The sequence below is a fragment of the Lepidochelys kempii genome, chromosome 8 (genome assembly GCF_965140265.1).
Source record: "Lepidochelys kempii isolate rLepKem1 chromosome 8, rLepKem1.hap2, whole genome shotgun sequence".
In the NCBI taxonomy this organism is placed as follows: Eukaryota; Metazoa; Chordata; order Testudines; family Cheloniidae; genus Lepidochelys; species Lepidochelys kempii.
Genome location: NC_133263.1, coordinates 69,260,699 through 69,280,136, shown reverse-complemented (window position 1 = coordinate 69,280,136; position 19,438 = coordinate 69,260,699). Strand labels below are relative to the sequence as shown.

The 19,438-nt window shown below is 38.7% G+C and overlaps 1 protein-coding gene across 2 annotated transcripts in view; it reads right to left on the bottom strand.

The window, feature by feature from the left end:
• The window catches only part of COL11A1 (collagen type XI alpha 1 chain), a 233,513-nt gene that overhangs the window by 154,441 nt on the left and 59,634 nt on the right, over positions 1-19,438 (bottom strand). The window contains exons 6-9 of one of the 2 annotated variants that reach the window (XM_073356871.1): positions 8,966-9,082; positions 8,547-8,693; positions 8,241-8,351; positions 5,414-5,668 (exon numbers count right to left, since the gene is read on the bottom strand). In XM_073356871.1, the coding sequence (XP_073212972.1) occupies positions 5,414-5,668; positions 8,241-8,351; positions 8,547-8,693; positions 8,966-9,082 (630 nt within the window). The remainder of the gene's footprint in view (positions 1-5,413; positions 5,669-8,240; positions 8,352-8,546; positions 8,694-8,965; positions 9,083-19,438) is intronic. The other variant, XM_073356872.1, reaches the window with a different exon arrangement.

Sequence of the window (19,438 nt, the reverse complement as noted above, 5' to 3'; positions counted from 1 at the left end):
ACTCCAGATTTACACTGATGTAACTGAGAGCAGAATTTGGACATACATTAAAAATAATAAATTAATTTAACTTGTGACATAAACTACATATGATAAACGTATTATCCATTATGTTAAAATTTGATGCTAAAATGTAGTCTACTTTTTTAATTTATTTCTGCAAGCTAGGCCCTTTGAACCTTTTTCAACACCTTACAGATTGAACTTCTCCATTATGCTCCAGCTCCCTCGAGTTTTTTCTGTCTTTTGCTTACGATCATTCTAGCTACCAAGTGCTGGACATGGCTCTCTCTAGATCTGTCAATACTGTACTGAATTAGCCAAAAGTTTCTCTGTACAGTGAAGTCTTGCAGTCCTTTCTCATAGCAACTGATTGCTGTCCCCACAACATGGGAGCGCCGGTCACTAATGTATATCTCTGTGATGCGTTTCCATGACACTACAACACTGGTCCATCCCTGTATCACTTTGTGGATAATTTCACTTCAACTGAAATATTTGGGGACCAATTTTCAAAGAGTTGAGTAGTTTGCAGTTGTGTTTTGTGATCAGAAATGCAGGCACAGATCTGAGTACTGGTGCCTCTAACAAACTCATTGTGGGTACAAATCAGATAGAAAGAAAAGTACTCAGCTTTGCATCTGCCATTCTTGCATATGCCAAGAGCACCTGCAAAAAAATGGATGCTGAGTCTCGGTTCTTTGGAAACGTATCCCGTTAGCTTAAAGCTACGAGTCATTAGAAAGATACCAAAACTCTGATAACAATATGACTTGGTAGGAAAGGGGGAGATTTTCAAAGTTCAGTAAGGAACTTGCCTTCCATTTACTGCCTATGACAGCTGGATCACTAAATGTTCATTGTATCTTTGAAAATCTCACCCACAGTTAACGTTGGATATTGAGATGTTGTGAGATGGGTTTTGATTTTCATTAAATATTTATATTTGGGATTTTAACAACTGCATCTTTTATAAGTTTATTTCTTATTCAAATTTACTGAAAGCTAAAAGGGACTAGAAAATAACCAAATGCAGATGCTTTTTAGATTAAGATACTATATAGCCACTTGATGCATTTAACCTGGCCAGGTTTTAGCAATTGGGGTAGCTAACCCCTTATACTGTATTCGTTACCTTCGGCCTTTAAATGGAAACTTAATGAAATATTAAGCAATATTTCTTTAATTAAGCAATATTCTCCCACATAATACATTTGTTTTCAATGAATGAAAAAGTACATTGTCTCAGCCATTGTTCTCTCACAGAACATTGCATGGAAGTATCACATACCATATAATCTCCTGCCACTGATTTTTGCACAAAACTGCCTTTGATGCAGAAAGATGTCAGGACATGGTCCATCAGCTTCAAAATGTCTGTGCCTATATCTTGAGTGTCATGTACTTCTATTTTGAGTACCAAGAAAAACATCACCATCCATCACTCCAGATACCACCAGTACTTGTAGTATCTTCTCATATGTGAACAGGAAATATCATGGAACTGCAGACTGGCACATGCTGAGTTGTTAATGAAACACACCATATGTTGTTATGTTTGGTTCAAACATGTGGTGTGTTTTTGTTTGTTTCTTTCTTTGTTGGGGGGTGGGGGTGCTGTATTTTATATTTGTGGTTTTCCTGGGCTGTTTTAATGGCCCAAAAAGCCATTTATGTAGATGTAAAAATTCACATTCTGATAAATGCCTTTAAAATACCAATATTATTCTGGTCCTCAAATAGCTCCCCAATATATGAAAAATAATGAGAAAATGTTTCCACAAACTATATTTATATATAGAGAGAAAAATAAAAAAAATCAAACACAACTATCAATGATTGTACACACATCCTTTGTGATCAAATAACACTTTAGTTCTGCTAAGAAAATTTTGATTTTAGAAAAATATATGCAAATAGTTTGGCAAATTTTAATGCCCTGATTCTGCGAACCTTACTCATGGTCAGAGCACTTACTCATATGATTATGCCCCCTGAGGTTTATGAGATTACCTACATGAATAAGTGCTATTCATTATAAAGAAAGGTTACAGAATCAGGCTCCAAGATTTTTTATATATATTTTCTGCTGAATGGATATTTTCTTTGAATTTTACTCAGGCTCTGGACCAAAATGTTTTAAAATAAGATATGGCACAGCAGAGCAACAAAATCTAGCAATAAATATGATAGTAAAAATTAGGGGTTTGAAGTTTCAGAGAAGGAATCACTCAATACTGTGTGACATTGAAAATGAAGTGCTATGTTTCTCTATATGTTTTTCTTTTTACCACTCTTTCCCCTTCCAGTAGGGCAGGGAAACAAACATATACATCTGTTTGGCCACACATTAGTAACACCAATTAGACAGGAGACTTCACATTCTTTATCCATGATCCAAAGCCACTTATCTTGCCCAGCAAACAAGAAGAGAAGCTCTTACATGAATCCTACTCTCCATAAGTCTGCAGAATAATGTATCATTTACCGTATGGTATCAGTGAAAATGGCTCTATCATCTGGACCCATGGAAAAGAAGCCCTGGAGGAATTCCACCATGATTTCAACAATTTCCATCCCACCATCAACCTCAGCCTAGACCAATCCACACAAGCGGTCCATTTCCTGGACACTACTGTGCTGATAAGTGATGGCCACATAAACACCACTCTATATCGGAAACCTACTGACCGCTACACTTATCTACATGCTTCCATCTTCCATCTAGGACACACCATACAATCCATTGTCTACAGCCAAGCTCTAAGATACAACCCCATTTGCTCCAATCCCTCAGACAGAGAAAAACACCTACAGGATCTCTATCAAGCATTCTTAAAACTACAGTACCCACTTGCTGAAGTGAAAAAACAGATTGACAGATCCAGAAGAGTACCCAGAAGTCACCTACAACAGGACAGGCCCAACAAAGAAAATAACAGAACACCACTAGCTATCACCTTCACCCCCAACTAAAACCTCTCCAGTGCATCATCAAAGATCTACAGCCTACCCTGAAAAATGATCCCTCACTCTCACAGATCTTGGGAGACAGACCAGTCCTTGCTTACAGACAGCCCTCCAACCTGAAGCAAATACTCTCCAGCATCCACACACTACACAACAAAAACACTAACCCAGGAACCTAGCCTTGCAACAAAGCCTGATGCCAACTCTGTCCACATGTTTATTCAAGTGACGCCATCATAGGACCTAATCAAATTAGCCACGCCATCAGGGGCTTGTTCACCTGCACATCTACCAATGTGATATATGCCATCATGTGCCAGCAATGCCCCTCTGCCATGTACATTGGCCAAACCATACAGTCTCTACGCAAAAGAATAAATGGACACAAATCTGACATCAGCAATCATAACATTCAAAAACCGGTAGGAGAACACTTCAACCCTCTGACTATTCAGTAAAAGACTTAAGGGTGGCAATTTTGCAACAAAAAGCTTCAAAAACAGACTGCAACGAGAAATTGCTGAGCTTGAATTAATATGCAAACTAGATACCATTAACTTGGGTTTGAATAGAGACTGGGAGTGGCTGGGTCACTACACATATTGAATCTATTTTCCCATGTTAACTATTCTCATACCTTCTTGTCAACTGTCTAAATGGGCCATCTTGATTTTCACTATAAAAGTTTTTTTCTCCTGCTGATAATAGCTCATCGTAATTAATTAGCCTCTTACTCCACCTTTTCATGTTCTCTGTATGTATCTATCTATCTTCTTATTATATGTTCCATTCTATGCATCCGATGAAGTGGGCTGTAGCCCACGAAAACTTGTGCTCCAATAAATTTGTTAATCTCTAAGGTGCCACAAGTACTCCTGTTCTTTTTGCGAATAGAGACTAACACAGCTGCTACTCTGAAACCTGTCATTAACATTAAAGGGATTCATATATAGGTATCATTAATGTTTATGGAGGTTAAAAGAAAAAATCATTTATAACAGCAGAATATACCTCAATTTTGAGAATACAGAAGGGACATATTTTTCTCATTCACTTTTACACTGGTAGTTAAGATATTTCTAGTTCATGGTATTACTCATGATCTGGGGGGTGGGAGGGGGGCGGGTGGCTATGTGCTTAGCCTAGAAGTCTGCTAGGTGAGGCTGGGAGTTTTCTAATGAGACTCTAGTCTGCCATTCTTTGATCCCTAATCCCATTAGAATCCCCTGACAAGGGGGCAGGGCTAACTCAAGGAGAACCTGGGTTTAAAAAGCCAGATCCTAAGCAACCAGAGGAGCTAGCATCCAGGAGCGGCAAACAGGGGAGTTTTGCGAGGGGGTTCTGCCTCAGTGTGTCACCATCTGTGTCAGGAGGATGATAAATCCAAACTCATATCACAGAGGCATCGATAAGATTTATTTACAAATACAACTACCATTGCATGGTTGAGAGAGGAGCAAAGGAGCAGTAAATGGGACATAAAAGCCTGGTCCTGAAGGTTAGTGGGGAGAAGCAACTTCATGGCATGCCCCGTCATGTCCTAGGTAACCTCCTGCTTGAGTTTATGTGCGGAATACCAGGACAGGTGCAGAGCAAACACTGTACTCAAAATGCTCTCCTTCTACCACATGCAGGGGCTACCCAATCAGAAATCCAAATGGGAGTATTAGTTCCCTTTCCATGTTGTACCCTCCTGGGAGAAATGGGCAGTTTGCTACACTGAAGGAAATGGTAAAGGCAATACATACTAAACAAATGGTTCTGTTTGGGAGAGAAGAGGCACTGTACAGCAGCAAAGAAGAGAAGGTCAACCCTGAGCATGATTCACAGGATCCACAGGATCATCCTGCTTTCCTATTGTATCCTCGGGAAACATGGAGTTGGCAGGCCATGAACCCAACCCTATCTGCAAGGCTATGGCTCTATCCCTTTTGAGGGATGTATCAGCGAGTAACACTGCAGGGTTCTCCCACACAGGGTTCTGGCCTTCGCTTTCCCGCTGTCATGGATTTTTTCACGGATGGGGAGCAGACACTCATATGCATTTAAACAAATATTTAGCATAATAAAGCATATTAGCTCAAAAACACTTATTTCATCATATAAAACTAATGAAAGTGATTATAATTCATGTACTTATACCCAGTAAGTAGGACTTCCATTGTTTTCCAGCTTTAGCACAACAAATAAGAATTTCATTTGTTTCATGAGTTTTCCTTAGACATCCCAGAGGAGAAAACAGAAGAAGGTTCAGTAATTTAAATGAAAATAAAAGTTTGATCCAAAGCCCACTGAAGGTGATGGGGGTCTTCCAATTGCCTTCAAAGGGCTTTCGATCAGGTCTATATTCTCCAATAACTGACAGGAAAATCTAAACAATTGTAAAAGAATTGCTAACTTCAATCAATCTAATACTACCACATTTTGCCTGTGACCAACTTACACTTGTTTCCGTGATATCAGTCTCTGCTGGAACACCTGGACCAAATTCCTCGTTAGTGGGATTGGTTGGTTTCTCTTCATATTCTTTATATTCATAAAAGTCATATTCGCCTAATTCTCCATCTACCAGAAGATCAGATTCACTGAGGTCTACTCCTCTGCTTCCATATTCAGTATCCTCAGTTTTTTTATGTTCTGAATCATAATCCTCTCCAGTTAGGTATTCTTCAGCAAATATGTCTTCAACAGGATTATGCTATTCATATATGCAGCAAAGTTTCAGGGAATAGGAGGAATATGTGGGTTACTGTTAGTAAAGCAATGTATGCATTTGGAGATTGACAGTGACGACTTGTCTAAAAGAAGACAGAACAGTAGAAAAACAGCATGACGTCTTTTAATTAGATTCTGAAGAACTGGGAAACCAGCCTTTCAAATTAATTAAAAGATCATTCTATGCACATGAGTATGTACAAAGAAGTAATGCATTCATACACTTTATTGGCATTTTTTCTCCAAAACATTGAATCTATTACTGCATATGCAATACACTATGTGCATTTGCTCACTCAGTGTTACTTCTATGCCAAAGTTTCCTTGCTTGGTTTCACATGTTTAATGTCAAACATTTATTAATCATGTGGAGTACAATTAAACACATGTATCCCAATAAGCTGTGAACTAATTTAGACTTGTTTAAATAATATCATTCTAATTTGTAATGTGCAGGAAAGGCAAGCATTTCTTCGGTTATGTACAGCATTCTTGACTATTTCTGTCAATAAATAACAGTGCCAAGCTAAATGTTTCAACGTTTTCCCCCCTTCTAATGATTTTGCACCATTTCTGTCACCCACACAAGTCTGGGCTCGCATTTATTTTCCATTGCAGTTTATATATACATTTTGGCTCAATCCAGATGCCAACTGCAAAACTCATAGAAAATGAAGTTGAAAATTTTTGAAAGTTTCCTTCCTCAGTTATGAAAACAGTATAAAAACCAAGCAATCAACTTATAAGCACCAAAGCTTTTTAGATAGCATCTTATCTCAGATGTACAAAGCAAATTGGAAAAAGAATATGGATTTTTATAAGACTCTTGGAAGGAAGGTTTTGAAAGGATCAGGGCCAAAATATTGCACATATCAGCCATATGTCCTGGAACATTACACAGAGGTGAATTGATTTGTCCTCAAACAGTGCATCTGAAATCATTAACAATATATTGGTCCAATCACGATGGCATGGAAATAGATGGCAATTAAAACAGAAGGCCAGATTCTGATTTCATATCAAATTAACTAACTACAATATAGTTATTTCTGATTTACATCAGTATAGATCAGAATCAGTCCATCATTTTTGGAAATCAAATACTTCTTTGCTTATGTGTGAAGAGCTGAGATCAGAGTTCTGGGTCAAATTCTGCCTTTATGTAAACTACCTGAATGCAGCTCCCACTGAAGAAAAATTTGAGCATTTTGAGTGGTTCTCGCTACAATAATGATATTGCATTATTGGCTAAACCATTGTAAATAATGCTGGGAGTTTATCTACAGCTCCCTCCAAAGTCTGATGTTGTTGATGTCATCAACTGTTGCAAGATAATCATGAAACCCTAGAATTCAGGTTTTGACTGTAGAAAGTCTTGTTGTTTACATTTAATTCCTAAGATGAGCAAGATGGAAGTAATGAAATCAATTTGCGTTTTTTCTTGTTCTTCATCAAGTTATTAAAATGTGTTGAACTGTTGGGCAGCTGTTTTCTAGTTCCAAACCTGGAAAGAAGATGCTGAGCAATTTCAGCATTTCCTTTCACATTCACATTGAATGAGCCACGATTGTAGCTTTAGAAAAAGAGTTGAGTAGATTTGTACATCTTTTCAAGCACTACATGTTCATTCTGAAAGGACTATGTAAAAGAAAACTTTAAAATTTTTTTTTACCATAATAAGCCATCACTTTACTTAATGTTACTTTAAAATAATGAAATAACATTCAGGCTTTTGGCTGTGGCTGTCTAAAAGCATTCATTTTAGCAGGGTTTGTTATCGTCATTTGATTTTTTTCATACACATAGCTCAAAGATATAAGTATTGACAAAAAACAAGCAAGTAATGTCCTGAATGAATATAGCCTTCACAGCATGCAAAGGATTTGTTTGTTCTTCTTTGTTCCTTGTTAAAGGAAATGATGGCTTTTAACTTGTTTCAATATGCTGCTATTTGCATGAAGGAAAATATTTACTTTCAAAAATTTCAACTGGCTGAATATCAAAATAAGCAGTTTTAAGCAACAGCAAACTAGTGGTTAGTTTCCCTCTTTGCTTGGGTTCAGTATTAAAATTGTAAGAGAACTTTCGGGGTCCAGCATATATTTTTTATGTAGGGATTGATCCACCACAGCAGAGGTGCAGAATTTTGAGCATATAAGTGTTAAGTAAAAAGCAAAGAGCAGGATGGAGAGAATGGGAATCTGTTCCTGCTGTAAAGAGAGTAATTCTTTGCTACTCCTGCTGGGTAACAGGCATAAGGCCCAAAAGGTCATGTAGCTAAGTGCCTCATTTGTTGTCAGAGGATTTTACAGCATTTACTTGAGCAAACTAGAGTCAACTGGAGTTTTGCCCAAGAAAATACTGTAAGTTTTGAGCCTAGTTGTGCATTGTTTAAGTCCCATCAATGAAAGTTACCCAGAGGCACACAGTGAGAAGAGAAGTTTTCTCTTTCTTGTTCTTCCTTTTGTAAAAACAGAGAGTGATTGTGATGTGTTAGCTATTAAAACTTGATTTGTGGAGTATCTTTGCCTGTACTTTTCCCCAATCCTCATTACCTCATTAGCTTCAGTTGTTTGCCTGGGAGCCGCAGTCTGGGAACTCTCTGAAATCCCATAGTCAGTTTCAGTCACGCTGTACTCTTCTTGAAATTCATCAACAATATTGGCCTATGTTAAAAAGAAAATACATTATTAAAAATGTAGAAAAAGGCAAATATTCAGCAGGAATCACTATTTAATCAGGTTATGGTATTAGCCGCAGATGTATTCATCTAGTGGGGTTAGGGCTATTTATGTCTCATGATCAGAGATCTTCCAGTCTTGGCCTGGGAAAGATCTTGATTATTTCTTTGCTACCTTTACCCCTAGTTTGCCTTTTGCTGCTGCCTGGTAACTTTTCTTCTTCTTGGATGCAAAATTTTCAGATTTTTTTGTTGTGGCCTTTGTGGGTTTTTCCTTTGAGTTGGGGGCCACTGTCCTCTTCTTCTTTTTGGCTTTGGCTTTCTTTTTCTGAAAAATGTGGTGAAAGATGGAATGGAAAACATAAATAAAACGGAAAAGAAATGCATAAAGCATGAATGAGGGAAAGGGAAGCAAAGGAAAAATGAATGCTGTAAGTCATGAGGCCTTCCATTGCTAAGTGAAAACAAATGTTATGGATACACAGGAAAGGAGTGAGTGAAAGGAATACGATAAGTTTGACAAACGGATGACACAAAATGACAAACCACACAACAGAGGACAGCAGGACACTGCACAACAAATGGACCAGATTTTGTTACCTCTGTTTGTGCTATTGTCTCCTTGAATAGTGGGGGTCCCTCTGTTACAGTGTCAGTCTCTTTATAATCTGCTTCCCCATACTCATAGTCATATTCGATTAAATCTTCAGTTGCGTACTACATTACAAATGGAAAAATATCAGGCATTTCTATATTAGTGGCAGCAAACTATATTAGCAATATTGGAAAGCATCTTAACCTTTACTTGAGAGTAAAGTTTAAGGGGATTAAGGCAGCATGAATAATTCAACATAGTTATTCATTGAAAAAGCACTCATTAGCAAGAATTCTTATTTTCTTTTTTATAATACAATTCAAAAGTAATGAAAAAGCAAGTACTGGTGACAGGAAAATGAATTCCTTTATTGGGCTGCGCAGAATAGTCAGCTATAATTTGGATTATGGGGAGTTCCCCACTGTCATTTGAACCATATTTTTGTATATCATTTTACATACAAATAACGTAATAGAAAACTCTCTCTCCACATCTCTCTACCTGGACTCCTCTCCCTACATGCCCTCTGCAAAGAAGCATCTTATTTCCACAAACTGTGATTTCTAGAAATGGTGTTCCATTTCCACTACTGAATTGTCACGTCCTGAAGAATAACATCTGGAAAAGCTGGACTTTCTGAAATGGTAACCAGAACTGCCAGGGACATGACAGTGGCACACCTTAAGTATCCTGAATAGGAAAACAGCTAACTTCCTACTCAGGTGAGAGGCCTCTACCCTGAAAACTACCCGACGCCTGCATGGATATGCAGCATGTGGGGGAAGGTACAAGTACACCTCCTCGACTCCCTGCACACCTGGCAGTCATAGCTGCAGTCCCTGCACTTCTCTGAAGCCAAATTCTGCAACTGGATAGTGCCGCTCGCAGCACTAGCCATACCAAATAGGACAGTGGAGTGGAAGGTGAGCTGGTAAGTAACATACATTTCACACGTTTAAAGGGAGCAGCAATGGATATGCTCCTCTTGTATGCTGAGGAGCTCCTGGAGCTCCCCAGTGCTCTCGATGTCAGCTGGTGCCTTATAGTCACAATTAAATTCAAAGACACGGAATCTTAACTAGTATAAATTGTTGTGGCTTCACTGATTTAAATGAAGCTACAACAATTTATATCAGAATTTTTCCCAAAGATTTTAAAAGAGCAATTAGGTTTAGAATTAGTTCTTGTAGTGATGTGACCATGAACCTAGGAGCGAGGAATTCCTGGCTCTGCCACTAACTCACTGGGCCAGATCATCAGATGTAATAGAGAGCCACTCAGCACAGCTGAGGAAAGAAGCAGGCTTCATTAAACTACCTTTGCATTCCCTTGTGCCTGGAATGGGTTTGCCCCCATGCAGTAAATTAGAGCAGCCTCCAGGCTGCTAAAAACCCTGTGAGGTTGTAATACCCCCTTGGAACTGTTATACTGAATAGGGGCTACCAAAGTACAACATGCTCCAGCCACACCTCTGCTCCTCTCAATATGATCCTTATTTTAGAGAGTCAGGAGTGGGTGACAGAGCTCGAGAACCCACAGTTGTCCAGTCAGGGCCACATTCTGGACTCTTTGCTACACGATAGCAGTGCAAAGGGGATGAAGATGTAGCTAGGATCTGCATAACTGCATGGCCTTAGTAGTGTCATTTAGAGGAAAACTTTCCAAGGCTCCCAGTGAGAATTTGGCACCTCACTGCCCTTTGTGGCTTTAAAATCTCTTTTTTACTCTTCCTGTGTCACAGTGTCCCCATCCGTAAAATGAAGCGCATATTCACCGATCTCAGTGGATTGCTGAGTTTAATTAATTATATTTATAAAGGGTTTTAAAGATTTATAGGAGTGATAAATACCATTATCATTAAGGAATGTATTGAGACTTTAGGAGAAATTGTTGGCAGGACTAAAACTATAGTGTCTGTGTTCCAAAAAAAGTTACATTATTTGGCCCAAGATGCTGGTTTACCATCTTATGCTGGCCAGACACCTTGGTATAGTTATCTTTCTGACACTTGAAGACATTTTAATTAGAAGAAAATATAGAGAACAGACTCTTCTTCTTCTCCAATAGTATGGAACTGATCCTAAAAGGTCCTGAGCCCCTACAATCCCCTTTGACTTGACTTTTGCCATTTCATCCCTGCCACAATCCTAACTATTCACTGGGGCTTAAACAAAATGTGTGATGTTCTATTACAATCACCAGTTTTGTTACTGATATCTATACATTTTGAAATCAAAATTAACACCACTTTGAAGTCTCTTGCTTTTTCATGAAATGAAATTATTGCACTGATAGTTTGCATCTATAAAAAGAAAATATAGATTGTCCTTAATAATTAGGCAATTTGTTACTGAATGGAATAGATGGCTGTTTCAATACAGAAAACAAACAAACACCTGTTATATATTTATATGATACATTGATAGGTATAATTGGAGCATATTTTTAATCTCACAAAACTATATTTCATATTTATGAAGAGCACTTTTGAACATACAGCATTGATTTAGTTAGGCCATGAATGTGACTTAAAATTGTTATAACCTGGTGTAGAATGTCCTCTCTGTGAAACAGTTTTGTCTTTTTAATCTGCCAATTTGTCAATGAGACTTACATTATCTGAGGTAAACCATGCTTTGATTATCTCAAGTGAATGCTCCTACTGATGTCAGATACCATTTCAGAAAGTCCAGCCTTTGCATAGGTTAGGCAATCAGAATTTGACTTTATTTATATAGTACAGAACAGGCACCATTTTAGACTAGTGCATGTAAAGTATGTGTGCTTATTCTTCCCCAGTTGCCTTTGAGTTAGGGCCCAATCCGATTCCCAGCAAAATAAATGGAAAGACTTTAACTTGCAGAAGAGATTGCAGAAGTCTGCACATCCCAGAGGTCAACCATGATGGTGCTACTTTTGTACAGATAAGGAAGTAATCAAAGGCAGTTGTTTGGGCTCCAGCAGCTCTGGAAACACAGACAGACACAATGTATTCCTAATGAAGAACAAAACTGATGAATCAGAAAGGAAATTGTAGTTTGAAGTGTCTAGGAGGCAATTAATAACCACATAAAATAAAAAAAATAAAAACTGCATCAAAAGAGCCCTTTTAAAATATCAATGGAACATAAATACACAAAAATGATTTGTTCGTTTTCTGCCAGTGGGTCCTTGGCAACTGTACTGATATGGAAGAAAAAGGTTCTGTTTTCAAGGGAAAGTAATACCTGAAACTAAGCCACCCTGACAGGCCAGCCAGAGAGAATCAATCATATACATTTAAACGCTTCTGCAGCCAAACAAAATGGGTCAAATCCAGCCTGATGTAATTTCCATTGAAGCCAATAGTGTTACACCAGGGGTGAATTATGTTAAATGGTATTCATCCAAAATACAAAGGGACAGGTAAACAAAGACATTTAAGGAAAGTAATATTTCATTAATGGGAATTTGAAAGAAAAACAAATACTACTGTGAGTGCGTTCATTTTAATAATTGTCCAAAGGAAATATATTAACTCTCTGAAATAAGCATCACAATGAAATAGAGAAGTAGTAAACAATAACATTGCAGTGAAATGGAAAGGTAGCAAGCAAATAGCTCTCACTTCTATATTCATTTTTGCACTTTTAACCATTCAAATATAATTGTGTTTTGCTTAGTATTATAATTAACTTACAAATGTCAATACGATTGCATTTCTGAAGGTAAAGCTATGCAGGCCTGTGCCAACTATGTGGTTAATAAAATTACAGGAACGGGTTAGAGAACGTTCTTCATAGGCCACAAACTCAAAAGAAATTTTGACTGGGGGAAAACAATCAGCGCCAAGTATGTTAGTGTAAAAAAAGGAGCGTGGTGAGTAAATTGTAAATTGTGCCAGAGGCGCAGTTTGAAAAGCCAGACATTTATGAATGAGAACTAGAAAATGCACACACACAAAAGCATGGATATGTGGAGGGCTTTGTTGCATCATGCACAATCAACTGGGAAATATTTTACTTTTTCAGGTTTATGTTTTATTCCTTTCTACTAATGAAAATGAAACCTTCCTTAAATATGCTCTACTCTCAAAACAACAGAGGCACATTTGGTCTTCCATGGCTATGCAGGCTCACAAACCAGAAAGTACATAGGTAAATGAGAAATGTGGGGTGTAAGTTTTCCTCCCTGGTGCAGGTTACCCCCAAGACCATGGAGATGCCTGTCTGTATGCTTTTTGTGATATTACGGAGCCTCAGAAGGGCATTCTGGAGTGGGGGCTACATGTCAGGAGATGTGGTCAACATGTGGCACACATTAAATTAGATTGTGGCTAGCCCTTATACAGGACAGCTAGTGGGAGAATTCAGTGACTCTACCCTTCTCGCCTTGCACACAGCTGCTTCCCCTGTACAACTCTGGGGGTGCACACTACACAACCAGTGGAGGGAAGCATGCCTTCTCCCCACTACACAGAGCCAGCTACACCAACAGCCACAAACTGCACCATCTTAAAGGGATGTGCCCCATCTTAAAGTGATGCTCCCTGAGGCACAATCCCTCCCTGTGCTCCCCCAGGAAAGTGTGTCTCTGCACCACCTCTTATTAAAGATGCACCTTAAAGATATGATTTCCCCACAGAATGCCCTTTGCCCACCAATGGAAACTACAACTTACTTAGCAAGAGATGACGGGTGCCTGTTGAGAGTGTGCGGGGCACAATTTAAAGGTCCCCCCCAACAGCTTAGGTCATGCCTCCACAGGCATGTCCCCCTCTTACCCCCAGTGGCCCCTACTTGCAGCTCCCACGTATTAGCTCTGCGGGGAGGGACAGCAGCAAAAGCACCAGCTCTCCCTGAATCTCCGAGCTGCTTGCTGCTTCCTATCCCCATGGCCACAGCTCCCAGCTTGCCAGCTACACCAGCTGCCTTGCAGGGAGGGGGCCCGGCATCCCCCACATGTCACCTGTCCTAATTTTGGGTGCCTCAATTTCTGAGCGCTCAGTTTCTAATACCGGGGCCTGATTTTTATTTCCAACTAACATCAACTGGAGGTGTGGGTATACTGCATGTCTGGAAGATCTGGCACTGTATGTCTCAATTTGGACACCAGAAATCAAAGTATACTTAGTTAGTGGCTACCTTCGAAAATGCAGGCCCAAGTCGCCAGAATTTCATATTGCATCATCAGTGAAAGCCTGGGCAAAGGGATGTCCCTTCCAATTCTTTTTAAACGTAGTCAGATTTGTACTTAAATGTGTTTGTGGTGAGAGCAATTTTCAAAGGTTTTGTCCAAAAACTGAGAATTCCCGTTTGTCACATCCTACAAGTTTCACACTTGGTACCTATTGTTCCACCATTCTAGAAAAGCAGAAGTTACCCATACATAGATAGATCACAGATACAGATGTAGCCTTTAGGTAATCTAGGCCTATGCTATTTAGGATATATAGATTGTGATCTGTATCCTGAATTTAATCTGGGAGGTTACTGGCAGCCACCACGGAAAGTGAGCCAGAGATGTGATAGGCTATTGCTGGCACAGTTTAGTTAGATGGCAGGCAGCTGTCTTCTGGACCAACTGGAGCTTCTCAGTGGCTTTTGTAGATAATCCCAGAGAAAGTCTATTGCAAAGGTCAATCTTGGAGAGAATAAAGGTATGGATGACAACAATGAAGACTACATGAAAAGAAGGCCCAAAATGTTCTTTGCCAGCTATTCCAAAAGAAAGTTATTTCTGGTCAATGATGGAATCCAAGAGTCTAGAAGCATTAATGAATACTGATGATTGTGATTGTGAGTCACTCTGACAATGGTCAGGCAAATGCCCTCAATTTGTGAAGTGGTTATAAACTTCCCCACGTACAAAAAAACACCTGTCACAGCTGAGCAACTCACTTCCTTGTTGTCCACGTTGAGCTTTGTCACATGTCTTTCAACTGTGGTGCACATCGGGAAGGCCTGTCAAGGGCTACACTATATATGGGTCCGATGAAAAAAGAGACATAGAGATGAGTTTCTCAGCACACCGGCAACCATGGAGTTTATTCAGTCCCATATTAATTATTATCATTATCTTCCCCAGTGATTTCACATGGATACTGAAAAGAGGGTAGTAGTGGTGTCTGAAGTGCAACTAGGACCACAAAATGAGACAACAGTTGGAGCTCAGTACAGGGTTTCAGATAATAGTAACAGACATTCCAAGCATAATGCAATTTTCTTTTGTTCTTTTCTCTTGCATTTTAAGACCACCAATAGTTACAGCACAGCTATTCTTGTAATGACTATTGCATATGGGTGTTTTCATAGAAGCCCAATGAAGAATAAAACCTGCTGTTCGTTGATGAGACAAAATCTTTCCATTATGACCTCATGCTTTCTTTACCAGAGCAAGCAGGGTGATTATATTACACAACCAGATTGTCATGCAGCTTCAGTTAAATAGATGCACTGTTTTCTTCATCAAATGAATGTAAGGGGCACCAGAACAGCAGCAGCAGGCAAGATAGATTCTGACTGTAGGAATGGCTTAAACATTCTGAGATGAACCTTACTTTAAAAATTGATTCTTCTACTGTCAGTCCAGAAATTACTTGGAAGTTTAAAAAAAATTTCTTATCAACTGTAAATTTTTGTAGCTTTCATTTGTGAAAAAAAAAAAAAAAACCTCTTACAGCTGGTGACAGGGAACAATTAATAAAATGACCACAAATAAGGCAGGAGCCAAACAAAAAATGAGAGCTAGGAATCCGTATCATAGAACAAAATATTGCAATACAGTCAAAGTGAGATATCTCTAGAGAGTCAGTGAAGCCACCTACCTAGCTAAAGAGGAACAGAGATCTCTCTGAACAATTCAAGGAATATTAGCACTTTATAAAATGAAATAAAATAGTGAAAGGATGCCAACCAAAATGGGAGAATTTTTAAAAATCCAACAGATACAAGCATAGGTGGCAGCAGTTGTCACCCCTCAAACAGATGGGAAAAGTTCTAAACGTGATCTTCCTAAAAGACAATCTTTGCATCACCTTGCATAAGCAATGTGCATGGAGGAGATGAAGGTGCCATAAATAAGCAGATGACCATCAGTAGCTACCAAAATACTTACAATGTTTGTTAAGTCCGTTGCCTTAAAAAGAGACTCCAATAGTTTGTTCAGAATTAGAAAGTTTGTTATGTCTACCGCCTGCTAATTTAGTTAACTGTAGTTCTCCAAGTATGGATGAAGATCCTATGCTAGACATGAAAATTTGCCTCACCCTATTCCATGGAAAACCAGATCTTCTAATCATCAAAAGAGCTGAAAGAAGGTATAATAAAATAACAAGATAAAAAAGGGTGCCTGAAGTCTTCAAGACAGCATGTGTAGGTGCCATTTGCATCTTCGCTTCCATGCACATATCACTGAAAGCATACATTTCATTTCTTCCAAAAAACTCCATGAATTTCGGACAGGTCCAAAAGAAAGAAAGTAGAGCTCCCTTTTGGGAGCCATTTCTACAAGTCAGACAGTGAGATTTATTAGGCTGTGGAATAATCTTCCAAGGGAAGAAGTGAAACTCTCATGGCTGAGACCTTTGAAGACTAGTCTGGACAATTCACTAAAAAATATACTACAGGGACCAATCCAACATTGAGGAGGATGGAATGGATGGCTGGATAGGTCTTTTTCTTCTCTAATTTCGAAAGGTGGCTGTGGCCAGTCTAATGTGATTTAGCTGGAATTGAATTTAATACATTTTTATTTAGGGTTTAGGGAAGATTTTGACAAAGGGCAGAGGATGAGATTTTCAAAGGTGTTTATTTGGAAGTTAGGGCCCAACTCACATTGAATTCCCAAGGGATTTGGGTGCCTAACTACCTTAGGCCCCCTTGAAAATATCAGGCAGAGATTTTTCTTTCTTCCCCTTTGACATAATCTGGTCCTAATATTTAATCTCTTCCTACCTGAAGTGTAGACTCAGTACAAAAGAGGTTCTCTCAATAAACAGTAAAGTCATTCAGTTATGTGTGAAATTTGCAGCACTAATATAGCACATGTCCTAGTTTGCTTGGTATCCTAAAGAAATGAGATCTTATTGGACATTCTCTCTAAGGAGACTGGCATTATTTGGAATTTACTGCTGAAGTAACTTAATCTTATAACCCAATGTAGGACTAAAACATGAAATCATATCCAGCAGGTTTCGGTGAAATTAAAAACTTTAAAAAAACCACATACACCAGAGGATGTGTCTTTAGTATAAATGGCTAATTTGTCATAGGTGTGTCCACAAACACCCTTGTAATATCTCTGAATAGACTAGCTAGCCACTAGCCCCCTAATGTCTCACCATGCTGTACGATCCAAATGTTCTGCTGACACTGCATTAATCACTACACCCCTTCATAAGGAGTGTAATGTTTGTTAGGCTTCTAACGTGAGGGATGAGAAGTACAGAGAGCCCCCCTCTCTTTTCCACATCACCCTCACATCCTACAGAAACGCTTTCCTCTCTTTCTTTGCTTTTTTCCCTTATTTTGTCTTCTCTCAATAGGTAAGGATTCCCCCACTTCCCTAACCCCTCCCAGATGCCTCAGTGAAAGCCAGAAGGGAGGTTCCACGTAGTGAGCTGAGAGTCTCATGGCCTACCTCTACCCCAATACATTGTATGCCCATTTTCTAAGCTGTCTAGTGAGCACAGTATCAGCTTCATTTATTTCCCCCCAAAACAGAGCCCTTACCTAATGTCACCAAATATGCTGTGAACTCTCAAAAGCCCAACCTTCATCATCAAATATGGGCAGGAAACACAATGTCAGTATCTCAAGACAGAAGGATAAGGATACTTTCTGGTGGATATCAACAGTCCCAATAGTTTTATTAATGATGGGCCTGAAACAACCTGATTTTCTGTTTCAAATGAGATCTAGTTACTCCCCTTTGTTTAGAACTTCTAAGAACCAAAGCTGGAGCTCTGTATCTGTCCCATTCACTTAGTTTGCATTTGGTTATGGTCCATCTGGGAGATGCCGCTAGAGACCCTCTTCACTTTGCATAATCAGGAAAAAAAATTCTGACAGAGGGGAAAACAGCTTCCGCATAGTTAGGGAAATTTACTCTGGTGTATACTTTATTGGCTTTATGACAACAGGACATCACTCGATACTCACCAAGTCTAAAAGTAAAAGATCCCTAATGCACCTACATTTCCAAGGTACCAAAAATAGCCAAAAGCATGTAGGGTAATCATCAAAAAGATGGTTGCAACAAACCAGCAGAAATTAATGTACACCTTATGAGCAGAAAAGAACAACCAATAGCAAAAAACAGATTAATAGGAAGTATAGAGATTGCTATTAGTAAATCAGCAATTACAGTAGTGTTTCCACATACAGAAACAGCAAATTTCAATTTGTATGACATATAGTTTAGATAGTTTAGAACAAAACAAGAAAGAGTAAAATCAAAGTTTCATCACATTTTATATGTTTTACCTCCATAACAGTCTACCCTAAATGGCACACAGAAAGGCAGCCAGTCTCTGCGAACAGCAAAGTTTAAGATATTTCAAGTGCACAGAAAAATAGTCACACCTGTTACACACTTAAAATACACCATATTTACCAATGTTTTTAGACACTGCAGTTAATTTCTGGACTAAGCATAGAGAAAACTGGTGATATCTTGGATACCGGTGCAGTAACCATTGGCAAATGAAGATGTTTTAATGGTGACTCCTGTAAAGTAAAACTTCAGCTGGCACTTGCTAGAAAAGAAAAACTTTCCAAGTTGTGAAAAAAATAAATTGGGAAATTCGCTATCCCTTTTCTAGCACCAAAACATGATGCAAGAACTGTGTGTGAAGATTCCAAAAGGTCATGAAATTGATTTTAAAAATACATCTTTAACCCCAATTTTCTTCTGTTTTGAGTATTAATCCTGCTCCCCTCTCTCTTTTTTACTTCTACTTTAAAACAGCATTAAAAAAAATCTTTACTGAAACAGCCATTCAGAATCAGCAACCAATAAATCTACAGATTAGAGCAGAGTGAAACTCTCAGGTTAGTTCATCTGAGACAAATTCAAAATTGATATTCCAAATCACCAGTTGTAAAAGAGCAAATGGTTTTTATGCTGTAGAGGTCACATAGTGGTCACAAGTAAATTCACAGGGTTACTTAAGGCCTACATCTTCTTAACAGATATTTGCTCTTCAGACATTTTTTCCAGTGATCTACAAATTCATCTGTATTCCCAGATTAAATCTTCCAGTTTATGGACAACTCAGGAGGTTTCAGAGGAGTGTTAGTGAAGAAATGTGTGGTATCAACATGAATGAGCTTTAATTTTCTAGGTGCAACAGCACAAATGTCATTTACCCTATCCCCATTTCAGCTTCTCTTTCATGGAATACAGACACTTCCTCCAGTCTTTGTACTGGATTATGTTTGGCAACCAAAGGATACACTAAATATATATCTACAGTGTATGATCACAGATGTAACTAT